This window comes from Nuphar pumila, chromosome 10 (assembly GCF_984573655.1).
Source record: "Nuphar pumila chromosome 10, dmNupPumi1.hap1.1, whole genome shotgun sequence".
Taxonomy (NCBI): domain Eukaryota; kingdom Viridiplantae; phylum Streptophyta; class Magnoliopsida; order Nymphaeales; family Nymphaeaceae; genus Nuphar; species Nuphar pumila.
The window spans coordinates 42,755,564-42,781,227 of record NC_143258.1 but is presented as its reverse complement, the minus strand read 5'-3'; the positions used below and the strand labels follow the sequence as shown (position 1 = coordinate 42,781,227).

Below are 25,664 nucleotides of genomic sequence, written 5' to 3'. Positions count from 1 at the left end.
CCTTGATTAGAACGGTAGCCGACTCGATCGCATCGGCCAAAGTAGTAGGTTGACTCATCAGGACGTGAGTCCGCAACCCATCCTTCAATCCACGCACGAACTTGGTCGCCCTTGCCTTCTTATTGGTGAACAAGTTCAGACAGTACTTCTCTAGACTCTGAAACTTGGTGGCATAGTCCACCAGGCTCATGCTCCCCTGAGCAAGATCCAAGAACCGCTGTTGCATTTGCTCCTGGGAGTAAGAAGGGAAGTAGGTGTCTAGGAACTCCTCCCTAAACACATCCCAAGGGATCACCTCCATATCTGTGTACTTATAAGGTCCACGATATTTTTAAGGTAATATTATGCGAAGTGTTTCAGTGTATGGAAATTTCGTGTGCGATTCGAGAAATTTTCATAATTGTACCTGTATGGAGATGCGAGGTCCGAAATCACGTAAGTAAAATGTAAATAGCGATTAAGGAAAATTTGTAATGAATTAACTTTTGAAATTTTAAGGATAAATTCATAATGTATATGTTTAGTTTGTCCCCAAATTTGAGACCCAAATAAGGAAAAAACCTCATCAGTTCATGTGAATTCCTGAAAAATGCATATCGATAGTATACAAGTCATAACGCGAGTAAATTTTGTGAGAGATGATATTTTTCTTGGAAAAGGCTTGAGAATTTGATTATAATGAGGAATTTAGAATAAAAATATATGGTGATATTTTTATTATTATCATTAATGATAAATAAAAATTTAATCATGAAGCATTATCCCGTTTTGAGTTAGGGGCGACTTGGGGAGGGTTGACCAAGCCCATGGTCGACCATCCTTGGCAAGTGTGAATGTCTTTAGCCACGAAGACCAGCTGGTCAAGTTGACCAGCTGGGGTAATGGCATTTTTGTAAGATCTTGAAGATGTTTTTAAAGGGAGGGCCATGATTGGCCCTACCCATAATAGGCAACTTCATGATGATGCAAGGAGCACCATCATGAAGGTGGGGCGCCCCTCCAAGCAATCAGCATGGGGCTGCGCCCCATGGGATTTATGAAATCCCTATGGCTCTTTCCAAGGAAGAGCCATAATGAGGGTGGTTGAGCCTCATTGGGTGCATGGGGCGGCAGCCCCATGGCACCCTTGCAAAAACCATTTTTTTTAAAAAGCAGGGTGGAGATGGGCGGTTTTAGGAGGGGCGTGTTTGACCCCAGCCACTCATCTCCCCCAGCTTTAATCCTAGTCGTTGGTGCTTTAGCATTAGCATATAAAAGCTTTTAGTCAAAGAAAGAGAAAGCATTTCCTTGAGTTGGCGAGTTTTGGAACTCTCTCTCTCTTTCTCATCTCTCTCTCTCTCCCTTAGCCGTGTGGGGTGTGACCTCCACCATTTTCGTGGAGCCCTTGCAACCGAATCCATCATAGCTTCTTCATCCTCTCTGGATAATCAAGGTGAAGCCGACAACCCCATATTTCTGTTTCTTTTGAAAAATATAGAGGGTTTGAACATGAAGTCAAGAGGGCCAAACACATCCATGTATGCATGGCTCTTGACGGATTAGGTGGTTATTTGATGTTGGTGTGGGACATGAGCATTTCTCTGTTCCGTTCCATGGACGGAAAAAGACTCTAAGCCACCAAATTCTTATACGGATTCCATTATTTTTCTCTTGATAGGCTCCATTGGAATGTAGACATGATAGTATGCTTTTCTCAAGTGTTTGCATATAATCTCCAAAGGCATATTTTCTTCTCTTTCGTGTTTGTTAGTCTTTGCATGCGTGAGCAACCCAATTTGTGGATGCATGCAATGCCCTCAGCCCCTCTCAAGATCATGGGGATGGCTGAGGTATATTTTGAGCCTTCGGATGAGTCATGACTGGGCACATTTGTAGCCTAGTCTAGATGTTGCAACCCTTCTTCTTTTCCATTTTCATTTCCCCTGCCTTCAGCATTTCTTTTCTTCCTGTTAATGATCTTTTCATTTTGCAGGGTATTCGGTTGGTCTGTCCTCTGCTGGGACAGACCTAACCAGGTGCACCCTAGTCTGAGCCGGGCTCGGCCAGGTGCACCCAGCCCTAGGCATTCTGTCTTGGCGCGTGTCTAGACACTGGGTGTAACTAGCATCTGGTTAGCCCTGTCACCTTGGGATGTTGGGTTCAGACCCTGTTCCAAGGGGTTAGGTCTAGTCTGAACCCTTGGGTTCGGACCAGGGCCACATCATAGCCAGGGTCTCTTCTAGAGGCCCCTAGTTCTGTTGGTGCGCGGCAAGCCACCGGGTACCCAAGGTGCCCGGGTAGCCTAGCCGGTTTGGTAGCCTAGACCGGGCTCCCATCCTTTGACACAGCTGATCTGAGCCCATGGGCTCAGACCAGCAAGTCTGTTAGACTGTGTGGTCTGGTTCGAAGGACCAGACCCCCCTTCCCCTTTTCCTTTTCTTTCTTTGGCGCCATGGTGCCCTCCGGGTGCTAGCCTCACCCCGGGTAGCCTTGTTTTGGACTTTTGCCCTGTGCCAACACCCCTGGTCTGAACCTGGGGTTCAACCCAGCGCTTGTCAAGCCTGCATGGTCTCGTCCAGAGGACCAAATCCATGCACTTTCCCCTGGTTGTTGGCCTCTGTGCAACAAGGTGCTGCCAGGTGTGAGCCGCACCCTGGCACCCTGCCATTCGGGTGCCCCCTTGTTGGCTGCCAGCCTTGTCAGCCCTCTGGTCTGACGATAAGACCCAGACTAGAGTCGTGAATCAGTTTGGGGTCTGTTTCAAAGGACCAGATCGCAACTCATTGGGTTGCCTTGGTCGGTTTGAGGAACCGGGTGATGGCGCACCCGGACGGCCTCACCGAGCATTCAGGTATGCCGCCTGAACTGTGTGGCACACTAGGCGTGGACCCAGTGGTCTGTTGTGACCCAATGTTCCAGCTATAATAATAATGTGTCTAAGGGGTTTAAGACAAAAAAATATATAAAGGGATATATATATATAGTAAGGGTGGAATGAGTCTCACAACTAAGTGTTGCATTAAAGCTCAGAGCTTGCCATTTTTGGAGGGTTCGAGTTCGTTGTCCGATAGCCCCATTTAGTCAGAGCAGCAGAGTATATGTGTGCCTAGAGTGGCCCTTGGGGGACACAATTGGTGTTTGGGCATATCGGCACCCTGTGCCTTGAGTTTGATGCATTCAGGTGAGCGAAGGAGAGGTGATCCCAAATGGTTCTTTCGTGTGGGCTCTTTGTGGCCCTGTTTTAGATGGACTCTAAGTGCACCATTATTAAGCGGTGCAATGCCACCAATGTGTATGATTTTTCCCACCGATTAAGGTTTTGGTCATCTTATCAAAAACCATCATTTTTGTGTCGATTGTCTCTGTATAGTACGACAACCCATACCAGGGTAACACTAATGTTATTCCCATAAGTTGGGAATATCCTAGATTTCATTCTCGACACGTAAGTGTGTCGAATTTATGAATCCCCTTATGGAAATGGGTTCCACTTTGTCAGCATTAGAGCAAGATGTTTTGCGAACATTAGTAACCCAATGATGCATATACGTATAATTATCCTCGTGACATATTTATATCATTTCTCTCGCAAGTGCGGCGATCCACCTTGGAAATGCGAATGTAATTCCCATACGAATAGGAATATTCTAGATTTCAATCTCAACACATGAGTGTACCGAAAATCATAAATCTTTTCTATGAAAGTGACCTTGCTATGCGAGAATTGCCAAATATTGACATTTGAAGTTCTAACTACTTGAAATTGTAATTAGAAGCTTGCATTACTTGTTTCAGCTCAATGTACTTGTAATTGTGTTTACGTTATGCTCTTGAATTGCATATCTCTTGAAATTGTGCACTCACTTGCACATTCTCTTGTAATTGAAATGTGTTTTCCTAAGATATGCATATGTATCTTTGCCTTTGTTTCATAATTGTGCGATTGACTTGAGATTTTGTGGGTCTTAGTTTGCACCTACATGTAGCACAACTTGACACTAGTACTGCATAGTACGTACCTCGAGAGGTATATTTTGGTCTCGTGCCTGAGGCATTGATGAGTGCACAATACACTTGTGATGTACAGAATGACACAAAAACTTAAACACCATAGGGTATGAGAAATACACTGTTGTGGTTGTTTAGACTCAGTTGGAGTCTTTGGGTGATGGCCCCTTATTCGTGCGTAAGCTCACGTATGTCTATACCCTAGTAATGAGAAAGATAAAATGGTGTTATGATCGCTTTCACGAGCGATGTGCTTTTGCTAGCTGTGTGAGGCTGAGCATGTGGATGGGTAGGCTAAGACCTCGTTTGCGTACCCCGCGGGGACCATAAGGCATAAATACCTCGAAGGAAGGTATGACTTGATAGATGAGCCTAAGAAAGATAAACTTGCGGCACCCTATTCACAAAATGGTTCACCTTAGAGAGGGTGGATGGTACAACCCTGAGTGACTAGTCGTTACTATGACACGTGTTTTGACAAAAGTTGTAGCATCCTTTGACCTTCAGTCACTCAGAGTTAGGGAGGTCGAGGTGATCTTTTAAGATACCTCGCTACTGCAGTAGTATGGATTGCAATCCTTACCTATGTGAGGGTTTCTCTCAGTTGCATGCTGCTTGCATGAAGTTTACTACATATATATCATCCCCGGTTACCACATTAGAAATTGAATAACAGACGCCAAGTGCATGGCTCACAGAATGCGAGGTTCCTTCGCGTATCCGAAGGAGTAATCATAAGAACTTAAATACTAACCAATCATAGCTAACGTACTATAGTAGTTTCCTTTACTTGCTTACTTGCTTCTGTACTTGTTCTGCCTCCCGTACCTTTCTTAGCTACTTGTGTATAGTAGTTGTTCAGTTTCCTGTTTACTGCTTTAGCTTGTTTGCACTTGTTACACATGCACTTACTTGACACAGGCACATGTATTTGTTGTTTCACATTTTCCATGTTATATACATGCTTCTTCCTTGAGAAATAGAAATATGATGTTGTTTCTTCACCACCTCGCACGAATGCTTACCCCATTTTATGGGGATGCAGGTGATGAATAGGTACAGCGGCTATGCGACGGCACACGGTGGAGGCTTGGGGACCCACACTTAGCTGCAAATCCTGCTCCTGTTTGGTTTTGTGGTTTTTGAGGGGATGATCCCTCTGTTTGGAGAGACTGTTAGATTTGCTATACTTTTGTCTCATTTTGTAATTAAACTTTGGGTTGTATATTTTGAAACTTGTTGGTTATGTATCATTCACCTGTGGCCCGCTCAGACTTGCGGTCTTGTTACTTAATTACCTCTTTTCCCTTACTTTCCGTTGTTTACCGTAAAACCATTTCAAAAAAAAAATCCCTCAAAAATTCAAAGGATTTTTCCAAGGTCGGGGTTTAGAGCGTCAGAGTACTTCACCCTCTGTAGGGTGTGCCACCACTTTTTGGCATCGCCCTTCAGACAGTACATGCCAAACGGTGTCTTCCTATCCTCGGGGATAGGTAGGACGTCGAACGCCTGTTCAATCTCCTCGACCCAGCTCTCTGCAACCTATGGGCCGGCCTTGCCTGAAAAGGTCGATGTGCCCATCTTTAAGAATCTCTCAAAAGTCACTTCCCCAGAGTTCGAAACCATCTCGACTTGAGGTTCTCGGACTGCAGCATGTGCCTCCTGTAAGACCTGAGCCGAGTGCATCGCCTGCATCGTCTGCTTTGCCTGCACCGTCATAGCCTCAGAAAGGGTGTGGATAGCACCCATCATGAAGTCCCTCTATTTCTTCCAGTTCGCAGGAGCACTGGCGGATAACGAAGCACCACGACGTTCGTACATTATTTACGCAAAATTTAAACTTCTTTTGTTTTTTATCTTACCCCCTTGGGGTTGATCCCGTACATATACTTTTAGAAAGTCACATAAGATTACTAGTGTATTCTATGATAAAGTTTACCCATGGATACAATCAAGCATACAAAATATTAATGCTTAAATAAAAGTATTTAAATAACCTTACCAGTGAAGAAGATTGCTCTGGAGGACGAGGCACGACTTGTTGATGCTTCAGAACAAGTCCCACATATCAAAAATTAAAAATTTAACACTAAAAGATGATAAAAGTGTAAGTCTTTGTAGTGGCTCTGATACCAAACCTGTAACGACCCAAACTAATACCCATTGAAAATGCAGAATTTTTTTTTTCGAGTGTTGAAAACTTCTCAGACACCCAGGGTCCTTACACTTTCAATTTCAACTGGATAGCCAAACACCACAAAGGGACTTACAATTATCATCCACAAGAACCAAAGCAAACATCTTTATTTATGAATCAAGAATCAATTCTAGAGACAATGTTCTACTCAGCAAAAATTAAAGTAGCAACTGACTGAAACAAAAAAACTGAAAAGAACAGTAGAACTAAAGGACAAAAAAAAGAGTCACTTTGTCTACTAGTGAAGCTATCAAGAACCAAGTGTGGCCCTCGTGCCCTCCTAGTAGCTACCGACTTCACAAATCATCTGTTCCTGTGAAAAACCAATAGAGTAAGGTGTCAGAATCAAAATCCTGAGCACAGTTACTTCTTAGTGAAACATGTGAGACAAATGGTTAATATAAGATATCATGCAATATTTTGAGAGAAGTGCAACATGACATTTTATAACATTTAAGAAATTTTCTATGCAACAGTTATAAGTGCTAAGCATGCAGAAATATTAAAGCAGTAACAAATAACAAAACTTCAACATGCAATAGAAAGTAAATATTACACACTCACCATCATGTAATGATTGTGGGAATAATTAAAATATTCATGATCTAATGCATAGTAGAAAAATGCATGATTTCTGTGCAATGCATGATTTTTGTGCAATGCATGAATTATTTTGTTATCCTTCATTTAAGTTCCCCTTTTTCCATATGCATGCCCTATTAAATGCATACATCTTTAAGTTCCTCTTTTTAATTACTGTCGCCTGTGGATACACCAAACAAGAACAATCTTCGAGGATAAGTTAGGTTTTTAGAGTAGCTTAGTACATAATTTGTATTTTATTACTGGGTCTCAAACTTAGCTCTCGACCGAATCACCTTCGGAATATTAGACCTCCACATCTAATGTCGGGGACACAAGAAACAGCTCACACCCACAAGTGTCACTTTCTTGGTACCAAAAATAATTGTTGTGTCAAAACACACCACCCTCAGGTAAAGTGACAGACTCTCCCTAAAACCGTGGCCAGGAGAAGGAACCTTAATATCGGGTTTAGGAAATAAAATAAAGCACACGAAGTTTTTGTATCCTCATAGTCTCTCCAAGACCAGATTTTTAAGATCCCCATTCTCCAGATGGGAGATCCCAGAACGTATATTACATTATTCTTAATTATTATATTTTATTAAAAGTCAATTCTTTAAGTTTTGCAGCACCATATGCAAAAGTGAAGGTAAAAGCTCGCATCCACCCCTGCGAGAATCCTTTCGAGAATCCAGCCCATGAGGACAACTAGAATAGTATAGTAGTGTGCAGTACCAACATATGTAGTTTAAGTGATGCAATTACATATGTATGAAAAATAACTCAGTCCACGACTCTCCAGGCCAGTGATGGTCCTCCATTTAGGAAATCAATGTATCACATATAAAACCAGAGCAATGTGTCATTTATAACACCAGACTAATGTGCCAAATACATGTGCACTCATACAAAACAAAGCCAATCATGAGCATGTAATTTATCAAATCATATGCGTCCCTGCCACGTGTATTTTCTACTTCAATATACATGTGTTCATGCCAATGCATACTCCCTTGAGTGTGTGTGCACATGAATCAACCCGTTCTTTATGCATGTTCATGTTAAGTGAAACATCAGTCACATAGGGTTTGCATAACAACATAATTTTCATGATTTGTTGCATAATCATAGCACTACTCATGTCAATTTAAATTCTGCAAGTGTCAACATTGCACTCCACCTACCCAACCAATCCATCTCACATGAGCATACTCAATTGCAATTATAACAAAAATAAAAGTTTCGATTTACATGCATTCATCTATATACTCATAAATCTTTTTTTTTTCTTTTTCCTTGGGATAACACACGCCCACATACTGTAAGCATAAAAACAATCAGGTTTGATCACACACAGTCCATTACATAGCCATACATCAACCTATGCCCAACCAACCCCTGTTGGCTAAGCTTAACAACTGTGACACAGGCCCGATCTGGGCCTGTGTGTGTTGTCAAACCAAACAACATAGCACATAGGAACAGAGAAACAAATATATAACCCTATATACATATTTTGTTTTTAGAAACAATAACATACAAAAAATACGGATGGGTATTAGGGGAGATCGAAAACCCACTGCCCCACCATGGATTTCCATCAAAAAGATGCATGAAAATCCATCCTCACCCTATTTTTCACTCGTTTCAAGAAGAAATACCCGTACCTTTAAAGAAAACATGAGGATGACTGTGAAAAGGAGCTTTGGCTAAGCACAAGGCCTCCAAACCCTCTTCTTCTACCTCCTTTTTCCTTCTCCTTCTCTCTCTCTCTTTCTCTTGTTCGAAATTTTGGAACACAGTGATTAAATATCTCCTTTAGCAAAAATCTAAAAGAATCCTCCTATATCCCAATTTTTTTTTCTAATTTGGGAGGGGGGGCGGGGGGGGTCCGAACTTGCAACATCCCAACACAAGGTGATGTGCACTAACAGCTCCTATCAAACAAGTTGAGCCCCTGTTGGTATTCCCCGAAAAAGGGAGATTAGGTAAGGGGGCCCTGTCTGTTGGCCGGAATCGAAAGGAAAATGGCGGCAGGGGACTCCCCCTCGACCCTTGATAGGTCCCCAAAGTAGAGGTGGCAAGGGTGGCAGAGGCGCTGCCGGCCACCTACCGACCCCCTGACGGCCACAAGAGGGGTGGCAAGGGCGGTAGGGTGCCACCTGCCGACCCTCGGCAAGCCCAAAGAGGCTAAAGGGGAGAGAAGAGAGAGAAAACATAAGGAGAGAAGAGAACATACCTAGAGGACCGGCATCGTCGGCCGACGTCGGTGATTGTCGTACCCCAGAAATGAGACGAAGGAAGAGGAGTGGCTCAAGATGACGGCCTCCCCCCCTTTTGCGAGTTTTTAAGGAGGAACGAGGCATTGACGGTTATGGAGGTTTCCTTTTCTTTTTAAAACCCTATCGGGTTACGGGTCCGGGTCGGATCTGAGGGATTTAAAAGAAATTGTTTTTTTCTTAAAACACGGATTTTACACAAATGGTATGGTTGTATAACTGGTAGGGGTCTGCCTAACCCCAGCTTTTTCTGTCGAAAAAAAAAAGTATAGTCCAAGGGTTGATTTTTACTATTTAGACTATCTTGAACACACCCATGATGCCAGGTGTGGTTTAACCCGCTACTTAACATATTCTTTTCCTCATTTAACATTAAAGTGGATGCATGAGCTCGTATAACGGTGGATACAGTGCGAAGCTTTCTGATACATGCTTAAATATTGTCTACTTGCACCATGCATTTATTGCCCAAGATCTCAAACTGAGTATGTTTTATTTTATAGTTTTTATTTTTATGTACAGTTGTTGGACAACTTTTTGATGATTGATGGCATGGAGCTGGCTAAGGTAAATAAATCAATAATATAAATTATCATCAACCTTGCCTTGTAGAAAAAGGATGAAGAACTCGAGTAAAACAAAAACAAAAAAAATAAGAAACTTTTGGCCTATTTCTGTTTTTGTTAATAGCCAATAGGAGCTTGATGTCATGCATCTCATGGCACTTGGGCCCACCAAGAAGGGCATTGAACATGAAAAGCTTCATGTGTGAATAACATGAGCCACAAGAAAGATTGAATGAACAAGGTCCTTCATGTGTTTTCTAAATGAATAGTAACATGGCATGTCTCTGCAAACACGAAGAAGGTGTTCATGTGATCATAGTTCAGGGACACGTTTGCAAGCAAGCGTGTGCACGCGCACCCGTGCACACACACACACACACAGAGAGAGAGAGAGAGAGAGAGAGAGAGAGAGAGAGAGAGAGAGAGAGATGTTTGCCTACCGTTAGGATTAGCAATTTGTATACCTTAATCAGAGGTAGGGTTGGTAAATGAGTCAAACGAATTGGACATAAGATGTTGGGGCTTGACTCATTTACAACCAGGTTATGTTCAGGTTCGGCTCATATAGCTCGTACGAGCTTGAGCCAGACAAGCCAAACATGAGTTGGCTCGTTTAAAAAAAATCATAAATATAATGCGAGAATTGAACTCATGACCTAATGTTTAAGTGCATACCATCAAACCAAATGGACTTTCATATTGTTTGACATACATAAACTTTATACAAATTGCTAACTCGGGGGTGGTGTTTCTGGATGTCAACGACTCCAATTTGGGTTGGATATCTGATCGAATCTGAATCCATTTTTTAAGGTAAATTTGATTTGAAGTTACAAGTGGCCCAGCAAACTAGTTTAAGGTGTGACAGCACCTGATCACCACTAGGCACATCAACGGGCCTGGTTTATCCAGACCCGACTCAAACCAAACCCTATAGGGTTCGGTGGTGATAAATAAGAAGACCTGATTATGACCTGGATCCGGACCCGAAGGTCTGATTAATACTTGGACCCGGGTATAGTTTGTAAAATTTTATACCATACTCCACACGAGTTCCGATTTAATTAGAGAGCCTAGGGCTGTCAATAGATCCGCTTGTATTCGGGTATGGGCATGAAAAATGCCAAACCAAATAATATTTGGGTCGATCCTTAGCTACCCGAGCAATATGTGGGCTGGGTACTCAACCAGACCCATTTTTTTTTGCCAGGTATCCGACACTACTCGAATATTTGAAATATATTTTTAATAAAAATAAGTTTCTAAAATTATGTGTGTCCAGGTTTGAGATTCTATTTTCGTGACCCCACAAAACCCAAACACAATCATTGCATTGTATATTCAACTGGTTTAGGAATGGCAGTGGACTGGGGCGGGGGACAAGGTCTCTACTCCCGCCTCGTCTCAAAATTCTGCTCTCCATCCTGCACGGGTTTTGATTTTAACCTTCATCCCCAGTCAAAACGGGGCGAGGCGGGGTGGGCCCCTGTTTCTCCCTGGTCCACTATATCTTCCCTAAAGGCATTTTAGTTATTTTACTAATGGGGATTTTAACCTTCATCTCCGCCTCCATCCCCGTTTCATGTTCTCCATCCTCGGTCCAAACCAGGCAGGGTGGCGGTGTTTTCCCCGGTTCCACTGCCATCCCTAAACTGGTTGAGCTCACACAATAGTTTGGAGTTTGCTGTCTTAAATATTATATTCCCGTTTGGAGTTTGTCTTAGATATTATATTCCCGTTTGGAGTTATAAGATCCATGCATTTTTTTAAAGCGTGGAAAGCGTTGTGGTAGTGTAGACCGTAGAAACTGACTGATCCAGCTTGTTATTTACTGGCAGTGTTTGAAAGTTGGTACCAGCTTGGGCACCCTAACCACAACTAGAAAAAAAAATAAAAGGAAAAGAAAAATTTACAAATACCTGCCCAGATTGTGCTCTATTTACAAATGATGGCTTAACTTTTAGAAAATTACAAAGGCTCGCCTGAGTTTATAAACCCTGATCATGCCTTGGTAGTTCTCTCATGGGTCAAATCGAGAGTTCTATTACAGTTTACAATCGAGCGCCACCACGCATCTTGTTGTTGTAACTATTCCACTGCAACTGCGCCAAATTCCCTTCTCTCTTTGCTTAAGGCCCTGAACCAATCTCATTGCCCATCTCTCTCTCTCTCCATCTTGTTGTTGTATTTGGGTCTGCCATTACAAGTGAAGCGCCTCTCTTCAACTGCTTGGGCTCCAACTATTCAAAAAGTGAAAAATAAGTTTTTTTCGTGACAGGCGTCTTATCTCTCCATTGTTGGCCGTCTGACTTTAATCAGACATGTTCTTTCTTCTATCTCTGAATTCTTCATGTCAATGTTCGTGATGTCTGTGGGCGTGGAGAAGCAGATTTTTCGTTTAATGGCGGATTTTCTTTGGTCTGGGTGTCAGCTTAAGAGTAAGTGTCATTTGGTTGGTTGGCGAACGGTGGTGCTACCTAAGTGTATGGCTGGCTTAGGTGTTTTTGCTCCTAGACAGAGGAGTATTGCTCTTGTGGCCAAGCAATGTTAGATGACCCATCAACCAGGTTCTCCTTGTGCTCGTTTGTTTCATGCTAAATATGGTGCTCCTAATTTATCTAATTTTCGTCATGGAACCCTGAGGCTAGTGATCTCGCACTTGCGAAGCATGTGGCTGAGAGCCTTATCGCCCTTCAGAGATCAAATTGGGGATGCAGGTAATTATGATCAGTGGTTACATTGGGCTATTGCACCAAATGGTGCGTTCCACACCCACAAAGTGTATAGATCGTTGCTCCCCCCAGGGACAGATTGGTTCCCTGAGTGTGCGTTATGGGGTAAGGGCCCTACCTCAAGATCTCGGGTCTTGGCTTGGTTAATTTTGCATGATAGGGTTCAGACTCACAGTTATTTAAAGAAGTTGAGCTTTCAGTTTCCAAGTTGGTGTGTGCTGTGTCAAGCTGCTGAAGAAACTACTTTTCATTTATTCTGGTCCTGCCCAATCTTCGTGGCCCTATTTAATAGCAAGTGGAGATCTCCGAACGTAATTGTCAAAGAGGAGTCTTTTGCGCTTGATCTGCTCCTAGGCTCTATTGAAATTAGACGTTGCAAGCGGTGGAGACTGATCTGGAAGACATGGTTGCTTACTACTTGGTGGTTTGTTTGGATGGCACACAATGATGCTACTTTTCGTCAAATTCCGGTCATCCTTAATAATCTTGTCCATAAAATCTTGGTTGATGTATACGCGATTCTACGTATGCATCTTAGAGACCTCTCCTTCCGTCTGAGCAACGTTCACTCATCGGTGGTTCTTTCTTATCCAGAGGATCCTGGTTGAGCTTGGCTTTGTTGTTTGTTGCTAGCTGGTTGTAGTTTCTTTTTTTTTTCTTTTGCTTTTGTTTTTCTATATTTTAGTTTTGTTTTTCTATTTTGTTCGGTTCATGGGTTCAACATTTTGTTGATCTTCATGAGTGATAATGTTAATCCTCTTTCGGCTCTCTCTCTCTCTCTTTCTTTATATATATATATATATATATATATATATATATATATATTCCTCGGGGCCCTGTATCTTTGGCCAACGATTCAGGTGTAAATCGACCAAAAAATAATTAAAAAATATTACATGTCAATGAGAAAGTGTGACATATGTTAAAGCTATTAAAATAATATTTTAAGTATTTTTTACATTTATTAAAAAAATCGTATCGGCCGATACTGACAACATTGGTTTGAATATGTTGACTTTGTTTTATTTTTAAATTGTTTGTATTTTTGGAATTTGGGTTTGGTGTTCCTTTTGTCCTTTTTTTCAGTATTTGATTGGTTTTCATCTCATATTTCATTGTATTTTTCAACTGTTGTGGGATTTAAGTGTAGTAGTGATAAGGAGGCTTTTTTTTAGCTTCGTTCCAATGGATAGGTGTGTTTCTATTGAAGGGAGGCAATTCTCCAGCCAGTGGCTGTATCACAATGGAAGCCTCGTTTTCAACCACAGTAAAGAAAGGGATGATGAAGGGCTGCAGGTGTAAACAAGTCGATTTACAGGAGTTGGGGTAACCGGGTCTTTGAGAATTACTTTCTAAACCGAGGGGGCATTTGTAACTTTTCAAATGTGAGGCAGTATTTGTAAATAGAGAAAAGGTTGGCAGGGTGTTTATAAAATTTTTAAAGGTCAAAATGAGGGAGGAGGAGGTCTCTCTCGTGGCGTGTCACTCTACTAAGACACATTTCCTTTTTCTTCCCCGCTTCATTGAACCGAACGTAACCACATTTTCTTTTCTTAATCTTCTCTTTCCAATACACCCACGCACTTGTTTCTACTTTCTTCCATTGAATATACATGTATATTCTTTTGGGGTTACTTTTTCTCCTTGACAGTGAAGTTCCTTCCCTCTATTTTTTGACCCCTTTATATGATTTGCTGCATGTCAAATCTTACAGTTCTTTCTAAATGCTTATTTATTGGGAGCTTTCCTCCCAGTATCAGCTAAACGCTTGCTGTTTGCATTGACTTCTTCCTTGATGTTCTTCTGGGCAAGCTTCAGCTGTATAAGTGACAAGGTGGTAGCAGACTTATATCATCCTTTTTGGTTTTCTTGGTTAGTAGTGCTTAAAGCACACAAGTTGGGTATCAAATGGGCAGGTAACCTTGTTTCTCTTTGTTTGAAAAATTTTCCACCCATGCATTGAACCTGCTGATTGAAAAAGATTGAAGTTTTTTAAGGCCTTTGACATGGGTGTAACAATTTGGCTTCTGGGTTTTTCCATTTTTGTCATCCATAAAGTAGATATTGGTTCAGTCTTTTGATTTGAGAGATAGAAGGTTCAGTGGTGGTCTCAGCATCTTGTAATAATGTAACTTGCACTGCAATTGTAATGCTGCGGATGGTTTGCAAATTCCTGTAAGGTTTGGTTCTGTGTCGTTGCATCTTTGCCACTACTTGCATCAATTTATTGAAGCGTGGTCAGTCACCACTGTGAACAACATATTGTTATAAGCATGGAGGAAACCTTTGTGCCATTCCAAGGAATTAAGAATGACCTGAAAGGAAGGCTAATGTGCTATAAGCAAGACTGGACTGGTGGTTTCACTGCTGGCTTCAGGTATGCAATTTCTGCCTGAATGAGACGAATGATATATATGAGTGTTGGTTGTTGTACCACAGTTGGTCATCATTCTGCTTGTCTAGATGTTATCATGATACTATGACAATTTTGTTTCATTGGTGGTGGTGGTGTTGATGTTAGCTGTTCTCAGTTGCGCCCAAGTACATCTTTTCTTCAGTAAAGATTCAAAGAGCTATGTACTTGAATAGCTGAACAGTTTCAACTTTGCTCTTACTTTTTCCTTTTTAAAGGCTTCATTCATTGGTAACCATTAAAGGATATTTATTTTTGGCTGAAACTGGTTATGGTTACTCTTCAGGATTCTTGCTCCCACTACTTATATATTTTTCGCTTCAGCCATTCCAGTGATATCATTTGGGGAACAACTGGACAGAAGTACAGGTGGGATTTTGCTTAACTGCTAAGGTGTCATTTAGTTTGTGTTTTCTTCCAATTCTTTTAAAATTCTGTTTTTTTTCTTTTTTGGATAGATTAAGAAAATTCTATGCTTTGTTGATATGTTTGTCATGGAGGTTGGCCTTTGTAGCCATGAGGAAAGAGAAGACAGTCTCTCTTTGACACGGTTTTCCTTGTTGCTGCAGATGGAATCCTGACCGCTGTTCAGACCTTGGCTTCTACTGCAATATGCGGTATCATTCATTCTATTGTAGGGGGTCAGCCTCTTTTGATCCTTGGTGTAGCCGAGCCCACTGTACTCATGTACACATTCATGTTTAGCTTTGCCAAAGACAGAGCAGATTTGGGACCAAAGCTCTTCCTAGCATGGACCGGATGGTATGAAATTCACCAAAACTTTCAATTACATCCTACTTGATTTTCACTTTCTAATTTAATCCTATGCCATGCACATGCATCTTAGTTTTTCACCGTGTAAACTATTTTCCATGTGATGAAGGGTATCTGTTTGGACTGCATTTCTGCTGGTCTTGCTGTCCATATTGGGGGCCTGCTCTATTATTAATCGATTCACCCGCGTTGCTGGTGAATTATTTGGCCTGCTCATAGCGATGCTCTTCATGCAACAGGCTGTTGAAGTAAGGACCTTCTCATGGTTGTTGACTTCTAAATCATTATACATTTCTTACAAGTTCAATCATGATAGTTTCAAATGTATAAGTTTAAATTTTTGTTATTTTTATTAGTGGATTTTCTATTATGTTGACCGATAAGAACAACTATTGCTTGATCCATTTGCAAGGGGCCAAGCCACCTGCCATTGATAGCTTCTTATGAAAGATGAACAATTTATTCAACCATCACAAGAAATGAAAAAAAGACTTGTAATGAGTATGAACATCATTGTTTCATATTGTGATTGCATCGGCATTTCGTTCTTTCTTCACTTATTTTGTATGACATTAGTTTTGTTGTTTTAAGCTGATATCTTTTCACTTCTATCATGCATAGTAGAAACACCAACCTTCAACTTTAATTGGGTTGAAGATTAGATTAGGATGTCCCAGTATATAGCCACCCCTAATCATAATTTCTTATGTAGATGCTGCTGAAATGAAGTTATTGACCTTATTCTACATTTACTCAATTGGTTAAAAGTATGTCTTTTATGAAGGGCCAACTAGGCACATTTCATTTGAAACTTATGTTTCCCAGATCCATTAGGGAAATTAAAAAAGGAAGCTTTCCTATAAAAGTCTTATACAGTGCTGTTCTTTTGACTATACATTTGAGAATCTGTTGCATAAATTTTATATAACCTTTTCTTTTAGCAGACTAAATCATTGATCATCATTTTAGGGGCTTATGGATGAGTTTAGAATTCCTGAAAGGGAGGACCCTAAACTATTAGAGTTCTCATCTTCATGGAGGTTTGGCAATGGAATGTTTGCTTTAGTGCTTTCTTTTGGACTCCTCTTCACTGCATTAAGAAGCAGGAAAGCTCGGTCATGGCGATATGGAACAGGTACATCCATTAAACACTTTTGTTCTTGCACTTCATGAATGATTCTAATTTGGTTTCTCATGTTTCAAGTACCAATGCTTCATCTTTGCACCTGTTCTGGTCAGTCTGGTAAAATGATAGAATATTCACTACTTACAGTGCTTTTGCCCATGCTTGATGGAAATAATATAAAATTAAAAATAAGGAAATTTAAAATCATTTAGTCTTGGATGTTTCATGATGGAGGTCTGTCATACTCTGAATGCTTTCTTTAATAGTATACATTTGGATAGGTATTCATAGCAGATGTCTTTTTGCAGGCGGGCTGCGAGGATTTATTGCAGACTATGGGGTGCCTCTAATGGTTCTTGTATGGACTGCCTTATCATATATACCTAGTGGTGATGTCCCAAGAGGAATTCCTAGACGCCTTTTTAGCCCCAACCCATGGTCTCACGGTGCATATTCAAACTGGACAGTAATTAAGGTTTGCACCAGTCATCCTTTTTTGTATAAATTTCTTGCTGATTACTGCATTTGGTGTTCTATCTGCAATGATTGTTTTCTGACCTTTCAAAAGCAAAAGAACATTCATCACTTTGTCTCGGATCCTCCATTCCACTCCTGTACCTGTCCCCTTGTGTACTAATATTAGAGGAAATTTACACCATAATAGCATGTCCATGTATTCTTTAGCTGTATCCCTGCAACTTAGATTTATTGGTTTCTGGCATGCTTGAGCAGAATGCCATAAATGTGCAGAAATTTGTAGTTATTGTGCATAAGTTTTTTTCTTTCTGTAAAATGTGTATGTTTACATCTCAAGGATATAGATAGTTCTCTGCTTATAAAGCTGTATGTCTCACTTATGAACCTAAAGGCTCTAGAAAGATTACTAATTTCATTTGCTTTAAATTGGCAGCAAATGCTAGATGTGCCACTTATTTATATACTTGGTGCATTCATTCCAGCAACAATGATTGCTGTCCTCTACTACTTTGACCACAGTGTTGCTTCTCAACTTTCTCAGCAGAAAGAGTTTAATTTGAGAAAGCCACCTTCATATCATTATGATCTCCTTCTTTTGGGTTTTTTGGTAAATCTCTCTCTCTCTCTCTCTCTCTCTCTCTCTCTCTCTCTCTCTCTCTCTCTCTCTCTCTCTCTCTGTATATATATATATTAAAAGTGCATTTTCCATGTTGCAGACTTTATTATGTGGCCTTGTTGGAATCCCTCCATCAAATGGTGTCATCCCACAATCTCCTATGCATACAAAAGCTCTGGCTACTCTCAAGCACCAGGTACAGAAATTCAACCATTATTTGATCGAAAAATGAAAATCTAATTTACTGAAACTTTGGGGATTAAGCTAACAACCATGTCAAACCAGCTTTTACGTAACCGGCTGGTTGCAACGGCTCGTAAAAGCTTCAGGAAAAATTCGAGCTTGGGACAACTCTATGGAAACATGCAAGAAGCTTATCAACAAATGCAGACCCCCTTAATTTATCAAGGGCCCTCTTCTAATGTAAGAGAATCACATACACCAAGTGTTCTCCCTCTCTCTCTCTCTCTCTCTCTCTCTGACATGTTCTATTTCACATTTATCAGGGACTGAAGGAACTAAAGGACTCCACAATCCAAATGTCTTCAAGTATGGGAATGATGAATGCACCAGTCGACGAGAGTGTATTTGATGTTGATAAGGATATTGATGACTTATTGCCTGTGGAGGTTAAAGAACAAAGGCTTAGCAACCTGCTGCAGGCTACAATGGTTGGATGCTGCCTTGCAGCCATGCCATTTATAAAGAAAATACCAACATCTGTACTTTGGGGTTACTTTGCTTTCATGGCCATTGAAAGCTTGCCTGCTAACCAGTTCTGGGAAAGGATACTACTTTTATTCACTGCCCCAAACAGAAGATACAAGTAGGTTCTAAGTTCATTCTCTCATATGAAAGAACATTTTCCTTTGAAATAATGGAATATGAGGGAAACTGTCTACCTTTAGCAAAATGCCTGATTACTTTGTCCTTCCAATGAATTGCTTTGAATTATATACATTGCATCTGAATTTTGTTATTATGCTTTCTAATGTCAGAGTGCTGGAGGAGTACCATGCAACATTTGTAGAAACAGTGCCCTTCAAAACAATTGCTACTTTCACAATATTTCAGACAGCTTACTTGCTCGTATGTTTTGGGATAACAAAGGTTCCTATTGCTGGTGTTCTGTTCCCCATGATGATCATGCTATTAGTTCCTGTGCGACAATACATTCTGCCCAAGTTTTTCAAAGGGGCACACCTTCAAGACTTGGATGCAGCAGAATATGAAGAGGCTCCAGCTCTATCTTTCAACATGGCAGACGTGAGTTCTCTGCCTGTAGTTTGATAAGTTAACAACTTTCTCATGCACATCTATGGACAAATTCATAAAATTGAATTTGGCATAAAATTTATGCTGCAAATCCAGCAGCACCCTCTTAATACATCGACTGTTTAGATTGCACTTTTCCCCCCATCTTTTTTGTGGTCAAACCATCATATTACTAGCACCATGAGTGAATTCCTTCAGGAGCTCTTCAGGAGTCGATAAACTTGCACTTTTTTTTGCTCCATACACATGCTGTCTGTAGGTATGTGTGTGTGTGTGTGTTTGCAAGCATGCATGTGCACTGAATTGCTCCTTGTGTTCTCTTTCTAGCTATCTGCCGTGATGGAATTTGCTTTCCTGTATTAACTAGTTGCTGTAAGAGCTCAATAATAATAATATGTACCATTAACAGCAAGATACATCATTTTTTAAACACTACTGTTCATTTTGCAGGATGGTGATGCAAATAGTTTTGCTGCAGTTATGAGGGGTTCCTCTGCAGATGACAGGGAGATTTTAGATGACATTGTTACTCGTAGCCGTGGTGAAATTAGACATGTCTACAGTCCAAAAGTAACTAGTTCAACTGAAACTCCAAGAGTGGATCTGAAAGGCTTGCCAAGCCCACATATCTCAGAAAGAGTGTACAGCTCCCGCATAGCTGAGCTAAGGCGAGAGAGAAGTCCGTGGTTTGGTAGTAGAGGGCGGTTGAGTCCACAGATTGGAGAAGCAAAAGAATTTTATTTGGGACGTTGTGCTAGTTCAACTTCAAAATAGGATGACAGTTTTTACATGTATTTCTTTTTCTTGGTTTTCTGTTGGACTGCCCAAGAAATCAGGGTAGATATCCTGCTCTCATGGCAGAAAATGTAGTTGTGAATCATAAATAATGGAAGTTGGGATGATAAAGTTGATGGGTATATCCTTGGTCTCAACCGTTGTGGTGGAAGTATCAAATATGGCATTGTGCCATCCTCCCTATGAATTAGGGGTACCAACCATGATATCAAGTTGTGCCTGTCCCGAGAGTGTGCACCTATTGTGTTACTGGTGGTACACTCTTGATTTTTATAGATCTAATTTCCAAGAGCAGAAACGATTCTTTGGATAATAATTGGCACTGTTGGCACTGTTTTGTTAAATAATGGAAGTTGGGATGATAAACTTGATGGGTATATCCTTGGTCTCAACCGTTGTGGTGGAAGTAGCAAATATGGCATTGTGCCATCCTCCCTATGAATTAGGGGTACCAAACCATGATATCAAGTTGTGCCTGTCCCGAGAGTGTGCACCTATTGTGTTACTGGTAGTACACTTGATTTTTATAGATGTAATTTCCAAGAGCAGAAACGATGCTTTGGATAATAATTGGCACTGTTTTGTTTACTATTTCCATGTACTCAAGTTGATTCCTACATGATGTTTTGAGCCAATTTTGAACTATCCTTGATGAACTGTGCACCAGTGATTTTTCTTTATCACCTTTAGAACTGAATTGGCAATGATAAAACCTATTGCTATAGTAAATAAAACCCACATCTGTAAGGTTAAAAATCTTGTATTTGGTGGTTAGATCCAAGCAAACAAGAGTGTGCCTCCATATGCTATCATCGTTTAAGACTGCAGCAAGTTTCTTATTCTGAAAGTTCGTAAATGCTGCGAAAAAATAAACCTGAAGAAATGATGTGCAAATCCAAAGACCAGTTTACTCTAATGTCAATATAAAGCATGTAAAAGGGAAATCAGAAAATCAAACTTGGGGTGTGGGTTCATTTTAGTGCTGGCTGATAGATTTTCATGTAGAGAACTGTAAGCTGTATAAGAGCATCTTTTGTGATCTACTCATCTAATCAATTTTCCTCTTTTTTTACTTCTTTTTCTTCCCTCCTTTCTAACTTTGCTAGAAGTGAGCACTTCCCTGAAGATTAACTGAGATGCATAGCTTCAGATTCTTGCAGGAGCCACCCACATTACTCAGGTATGACAAGAAAAATCATGTCAATCAATAAGAAATGGGATTTAGCGCTCAATTTTTGTGGTACTATCCAATTCAATCACTTGCTGATGATTTGACTTGCTCACACCACACCAGCAACAGCAGATAGATGCTTAAAAGGAACCAAGCACGCCAAAAAAGTTGGTGATACTATGGAATAAGCCAGATATTTGTAATGAGGGAAAAAATCAGTCTTTCCATATTGGGATGGCCCTACCCGCAGATTGTGGATATTGCACACCGACTTCATTGACTCCTCCCCAGTGGAACTTCCCACAAATGTCTGACCACAAAATTAAATTCCTCAAACCCACTGCTTTAAACCCACACCAATGCAGACATGTGCGGTTTAAGTGACTGATGTCATTTTGACTGTAGATTGAATGATCAGACGCTTCTCACTCTCCCCCTACCCCGCCCCATGACACCAAACAGACATCCAAGAACACCAAAAAAGCAAATTCTATTAAGAATGTGACCAGTGTATCCACAATCATGAATTATGACAGCTAGCAAGCAAATAGAAGAGAATTTTGGTGGCCAGTTTTATGCTTTTTAAAAGCCAATGAGATCACATTCTTTCCTTGATCAAAAGTTCAGAGATCCAAAATACGACTCTTTTAAACAAAGACATGAAAAACAAGCATTTTCAGAAAAGCAGTTAATTACACAAAAAGCAATATATTTCCAACCAAGAGCAGAGGTGGAGGAATTTATGGTACTAGAATGTGCACGTATGGATACTTGCATTTTTTTTATAGGCAAGCTGGGGTTACGCAGACCCCTACCAGATATCTCTTAAGCCCCATGTGGCAGAGGGATTCGAACCTGGGCCTTCAGCTTGGCACAGGACCCCGCTTACCACATGGGATACCACCTCGGTGGTATGGATACTTGCATTTAGCAAGTCCATATTTATAAAATACAAACTTATCAGCAAGTGCATATTTATAAAATAGAAACTTATCTAATGATAAGTTCATTTAATTAATGAGAGATGGTTTGATAACTATCCAGGAATGTTAGTTATCCAACAAGGAAGCAATAGACATATGTCACAGGCTAAAATCTCGGATTATGTTATGAAGTTAAAACTGTATCCTTAAAAGCCACTGCATTCACACTGCCAGGGCTTAAAAGCTAAGGCCCCTGAGACTCGCCTCAGTGCTCCCCAACACTGAAGGCTGACCTCTCAAGTGTGCCGCGAATGCATGCAAGCAGTCATTCGAAGGGCGCACAGACGCAGTAACACAAAGGCTCACACATACAGTCACATAAAGAGAGAGAAGGCAGAGAACAAGAATGCAAGAAGGCATGAATACCAAAACTTCATATAGCAAAAGAATGCATGTACAAATGGTTCTGGATCACTTAGTACATGGGGGATCTTAGAGCAAAGCCCATTACAACACTTAGAGAGGGCAAAGAGGTATTACATCAAGTAAACAAAGTGAAAAACTTGGTGGTTTGGAACATGCTCTCCCACCTAAGTTGGCACCATGGTCGGCGTCGATCGGGCATGGTAATCCTCTACGAGCTAGTGATGAATTTTTATGCTGGATGTTTTTTCTTAAGTTGTTTCACTCTTTGGTAGTCCTTTCCAGTGCACCAAATACTTCTTTACTTAACGGATGCATTTGTTGGAGTGGTTAAGGATCACTTCTTGTTGTGATGGTTGCTTAAGGTGTGCGATGTAAAATGGGGGCACACTGAGGTATGCTCCACTGTGAATCCTCCTTGTTTTGATTGAACGACTTCAGGTTGGACACGTGAAAGACTGAATGCACCTAAAAGTTTGTTGGTAAGTCCAACTTGTATGCCAAGTTCCCAATGGCCCTTGTGATGGTGAAAGAGCCATCATATTTGTGAATAAGGCCTCGGTAGTATCCCTAAAAGATAGTTATGAGTTCGAAAAAGAGTTTCACCAACACCTTATCTCCAACACAAAATTTTGCAGGTCGATGCTTCTCGCCCACCCATTATTTATGTGCTTCATCGCCTTGTTCAAATATGTCTTTGCCAACTCTGTCTGGTCCTACCAGTTCCTGATGGACGAACTGGTACCCATAAGGCGCCTTCTCACATCCTTAAGAAACAAGAGAGGGGGAGTCTGGGGTTATTGTCGTGTTGCAACTTTAAATGGATTGTGGTCGAACAACTCTCTCTTTTGGAGATTACAACAAAAATTGGCGATATTAATTAAATCCACCCAATTTCTCTAGTTGGCACTAACAAAGTGCCAAAGATATTCTTTGAGCATGCCATTAATTCGTTCGGCTTGCCCATCAATCTAGGGAAGAAAGCGCATGCTTAAGTGTAAGTTTGTCCCCATTAAGCGGAATGCCTTTCGCTAAGACTTTTCAGTGAAACGAGCATCACAATTACTGAAAATGCTTTCTAGGATTCCCTAGCGCTTGACCACATGTTGCACGAACAACTTTGCAGTATCAACAATTGAGCAAGTCGCAGGAACATGTATGAATATAGCATACTTTGAAAACATGTTCACAACCATAAGAATTGAGTTGCACCCTTGTGCAGTAGGCAAGCTGACAATGAAGTTTATAGTGACACACTTCTATAGATGGCTCAGCATGGGTAATGACTCCAACAATCCCGTCGATCACTGATTCACACCTTTGTCTTGCTGACAAATCAAGCAAGTGTATATGTATCTATCAACGTTTTCGTGCATCTATGCCCAGTAGTATGAACGCTCCAATAATGTCAATGTCCTCTACTACCTTGGGTAACCAACCTAATGTATGTCATGATACTCTTGCATTAAGCACCTCTACACATTATCCCACCACAGGATGTATAACCGATCCCCAATGGTGAGAAGCAAGTCGTATTCCAACCAAAACCTTTAAGTTTTCCTTTATTCACTAATGTGACTAGTTGTTGAACCATCAGATCACTCCTTAATCCTTCTCGAACTTGTTTGAGAAGTTTTCTCGTCGGTTGGCTAGTGTTGCCTTCTCTTTCATGTAGGGTTATATGTTCCGCCTTCTAACTCAATGCTATAACAACGGCATTGGTCTAGCCTGGTTTGTACTCCAAGACCATGTCAAATTCTGCTAGGAACTCGTGTTTGCGGGTCTGTCTTGGGCTCAACTTCTTCTGGGTCTGGAAGTAACTTGTTGCAACATTGTCAGTTCACATAATGAACTGTGACCCTAGAAGGTAATATCTCCACATGCTAAGATAATACACGCTAGCCAACATCTCATGCTCGTGCAATGTAATGTCACTTAGCATTATTCAGCTTGCGGCTTTCAAAAGTGATGTGATATTTTTTCTATAACAACACCCTTGCAATAGTAAAGTCAGACACATCAATCTGCACTTCGAATGACTTTTGGCAATCAAGCAACTACAACACAAGTTCTAACATCAAGATATGCTTTAGGTTCTTGAAGGCTTCTTAACAAACATCAGTCCATAACCATGGTCTGTCTTTCTTTAGCAGGTCAGTGAGTGGGGCGGCAATTAGTGAATATCCTTGAATAAATCATCGATAATAATTTATAAGCCTCAAGAAAGAGTGCAACTTGGGAACCTTAGCAGGCGGCTCCCACTCTTAAATGGCCTTGACCTTCTAGTGATCCATCTTCAACATACTTCCTCCTAAGACATGGCCAATGAAGTGTACCTCCTTCTGGCAGAATATACACTTTCCCACTTGACATATAACTTGTTATTCTTCAGAGTTTGAAACAAAATATGAAGGTGTTGAACATATCCATCCATCGAGTTGTACACAACTATGTTATTCAAGTAAATTGAAACAAACTTAAGAATATCTTGTTCATCAGGGTAGAGAAGGTGGTGGGTGTATTCATCAAGCCGAATTGAATCACTAGGAACTTGAACCCCCAATAGCGTGTTACACAAGTGGTCTTGGTTTTATCTCTTTTATCAATTCTTACCTGCTAATAACATGATCTCAAGTCTAACTTTAAAAAGATTCAGGCATGTTTGAGTTGATTAAACAAGTCTGAGGTAAAAGAAAGCAGATACTTGTTTTTTTACCATCAATTTGTTCAACGCTCGGTAGTCAACACATAAGGATTTTTGTCCCATCGTATTTTGCTTGAAACAACATGAGCATTCCATAGGGTTCTTTGAATGGTCGAATAATCATGGCTTCAAGCATGCCATCCAGTTGCTTCGCAATTCTGCTAGCTTAGTAGTCGCCATGCAGTATAGTACCATCGTGAGTGATAGTGCACCTGGCACCAACTCAATTTGGTGGTCTAACTCACATCATAGAGGTAGCTTTTTTGATAGTTCAGCAAGCATCACATCACTAAACTCCTTCAATATGAGCACTAAGGCCCTCAGGACATCAACAACATATGCTACTTCTTTCATTTCTCGAATCATCACAAGGGAGGTCTTGTCACCCCTCTTCTGACCTTTCTTCAATTGGAGTGCATACACTAAATACTCGCAAGGCTTCTTTGCAGAAAGTGTGGCAATCATGCAAGGTTATTTTCTATCCTCAAAACTGACAGTGTTTAGATGAGGCATCCACACCGCCTTGTTGTTTCATAGAAATTTCATTCCAAGTATGACCTTGAAATCATTCATCGAGGCTATAAAAAATATGGCCTTTTCAGACCAGCTCATGATGCATAC

General features: G+C 40.8%; 1 protein-coding gene across 1 annotated transcript; it reads left to right on the top strand.

Moving 5' to 3' along the window:
• Positions 1 to 13,901: 13,901 nt before the first annotated feature.
• On the top strand, positions 13,902 to 19,933 carry LOC149826753 (boron transporter 1-like). The gene is made up of 12 exons (XM_090020121.1): positions 13,902 to 14,723; positions 15,046 to 15,128; positions 15,329 to 15,521; positions 15,643 to 15,781; positions 16,503 to 16,668; positions 16,968 to 17,134; positions 17,570 to 17,743; positions 17,853 to 17,948; positions 18,038 to 18,175; positions 18,259 to 18,578; positions 18,751 to 19,018; positions 19,478 to 19,933. Exons 1-12 carry the CDS (start codon positions 14,620 to 14,622, stop codon positions 19,799 to 19,801), a joined length of 2,172 nt encoding a protein of 723 aa, XP_089876247.1. The 5' UTR covers positions 13,902 to 14,619; the 3' UTR covers positions 19,802 to 19,933.
• Positions 19,934 to 25,664: the final 5,731 nt, after the last annotated feature.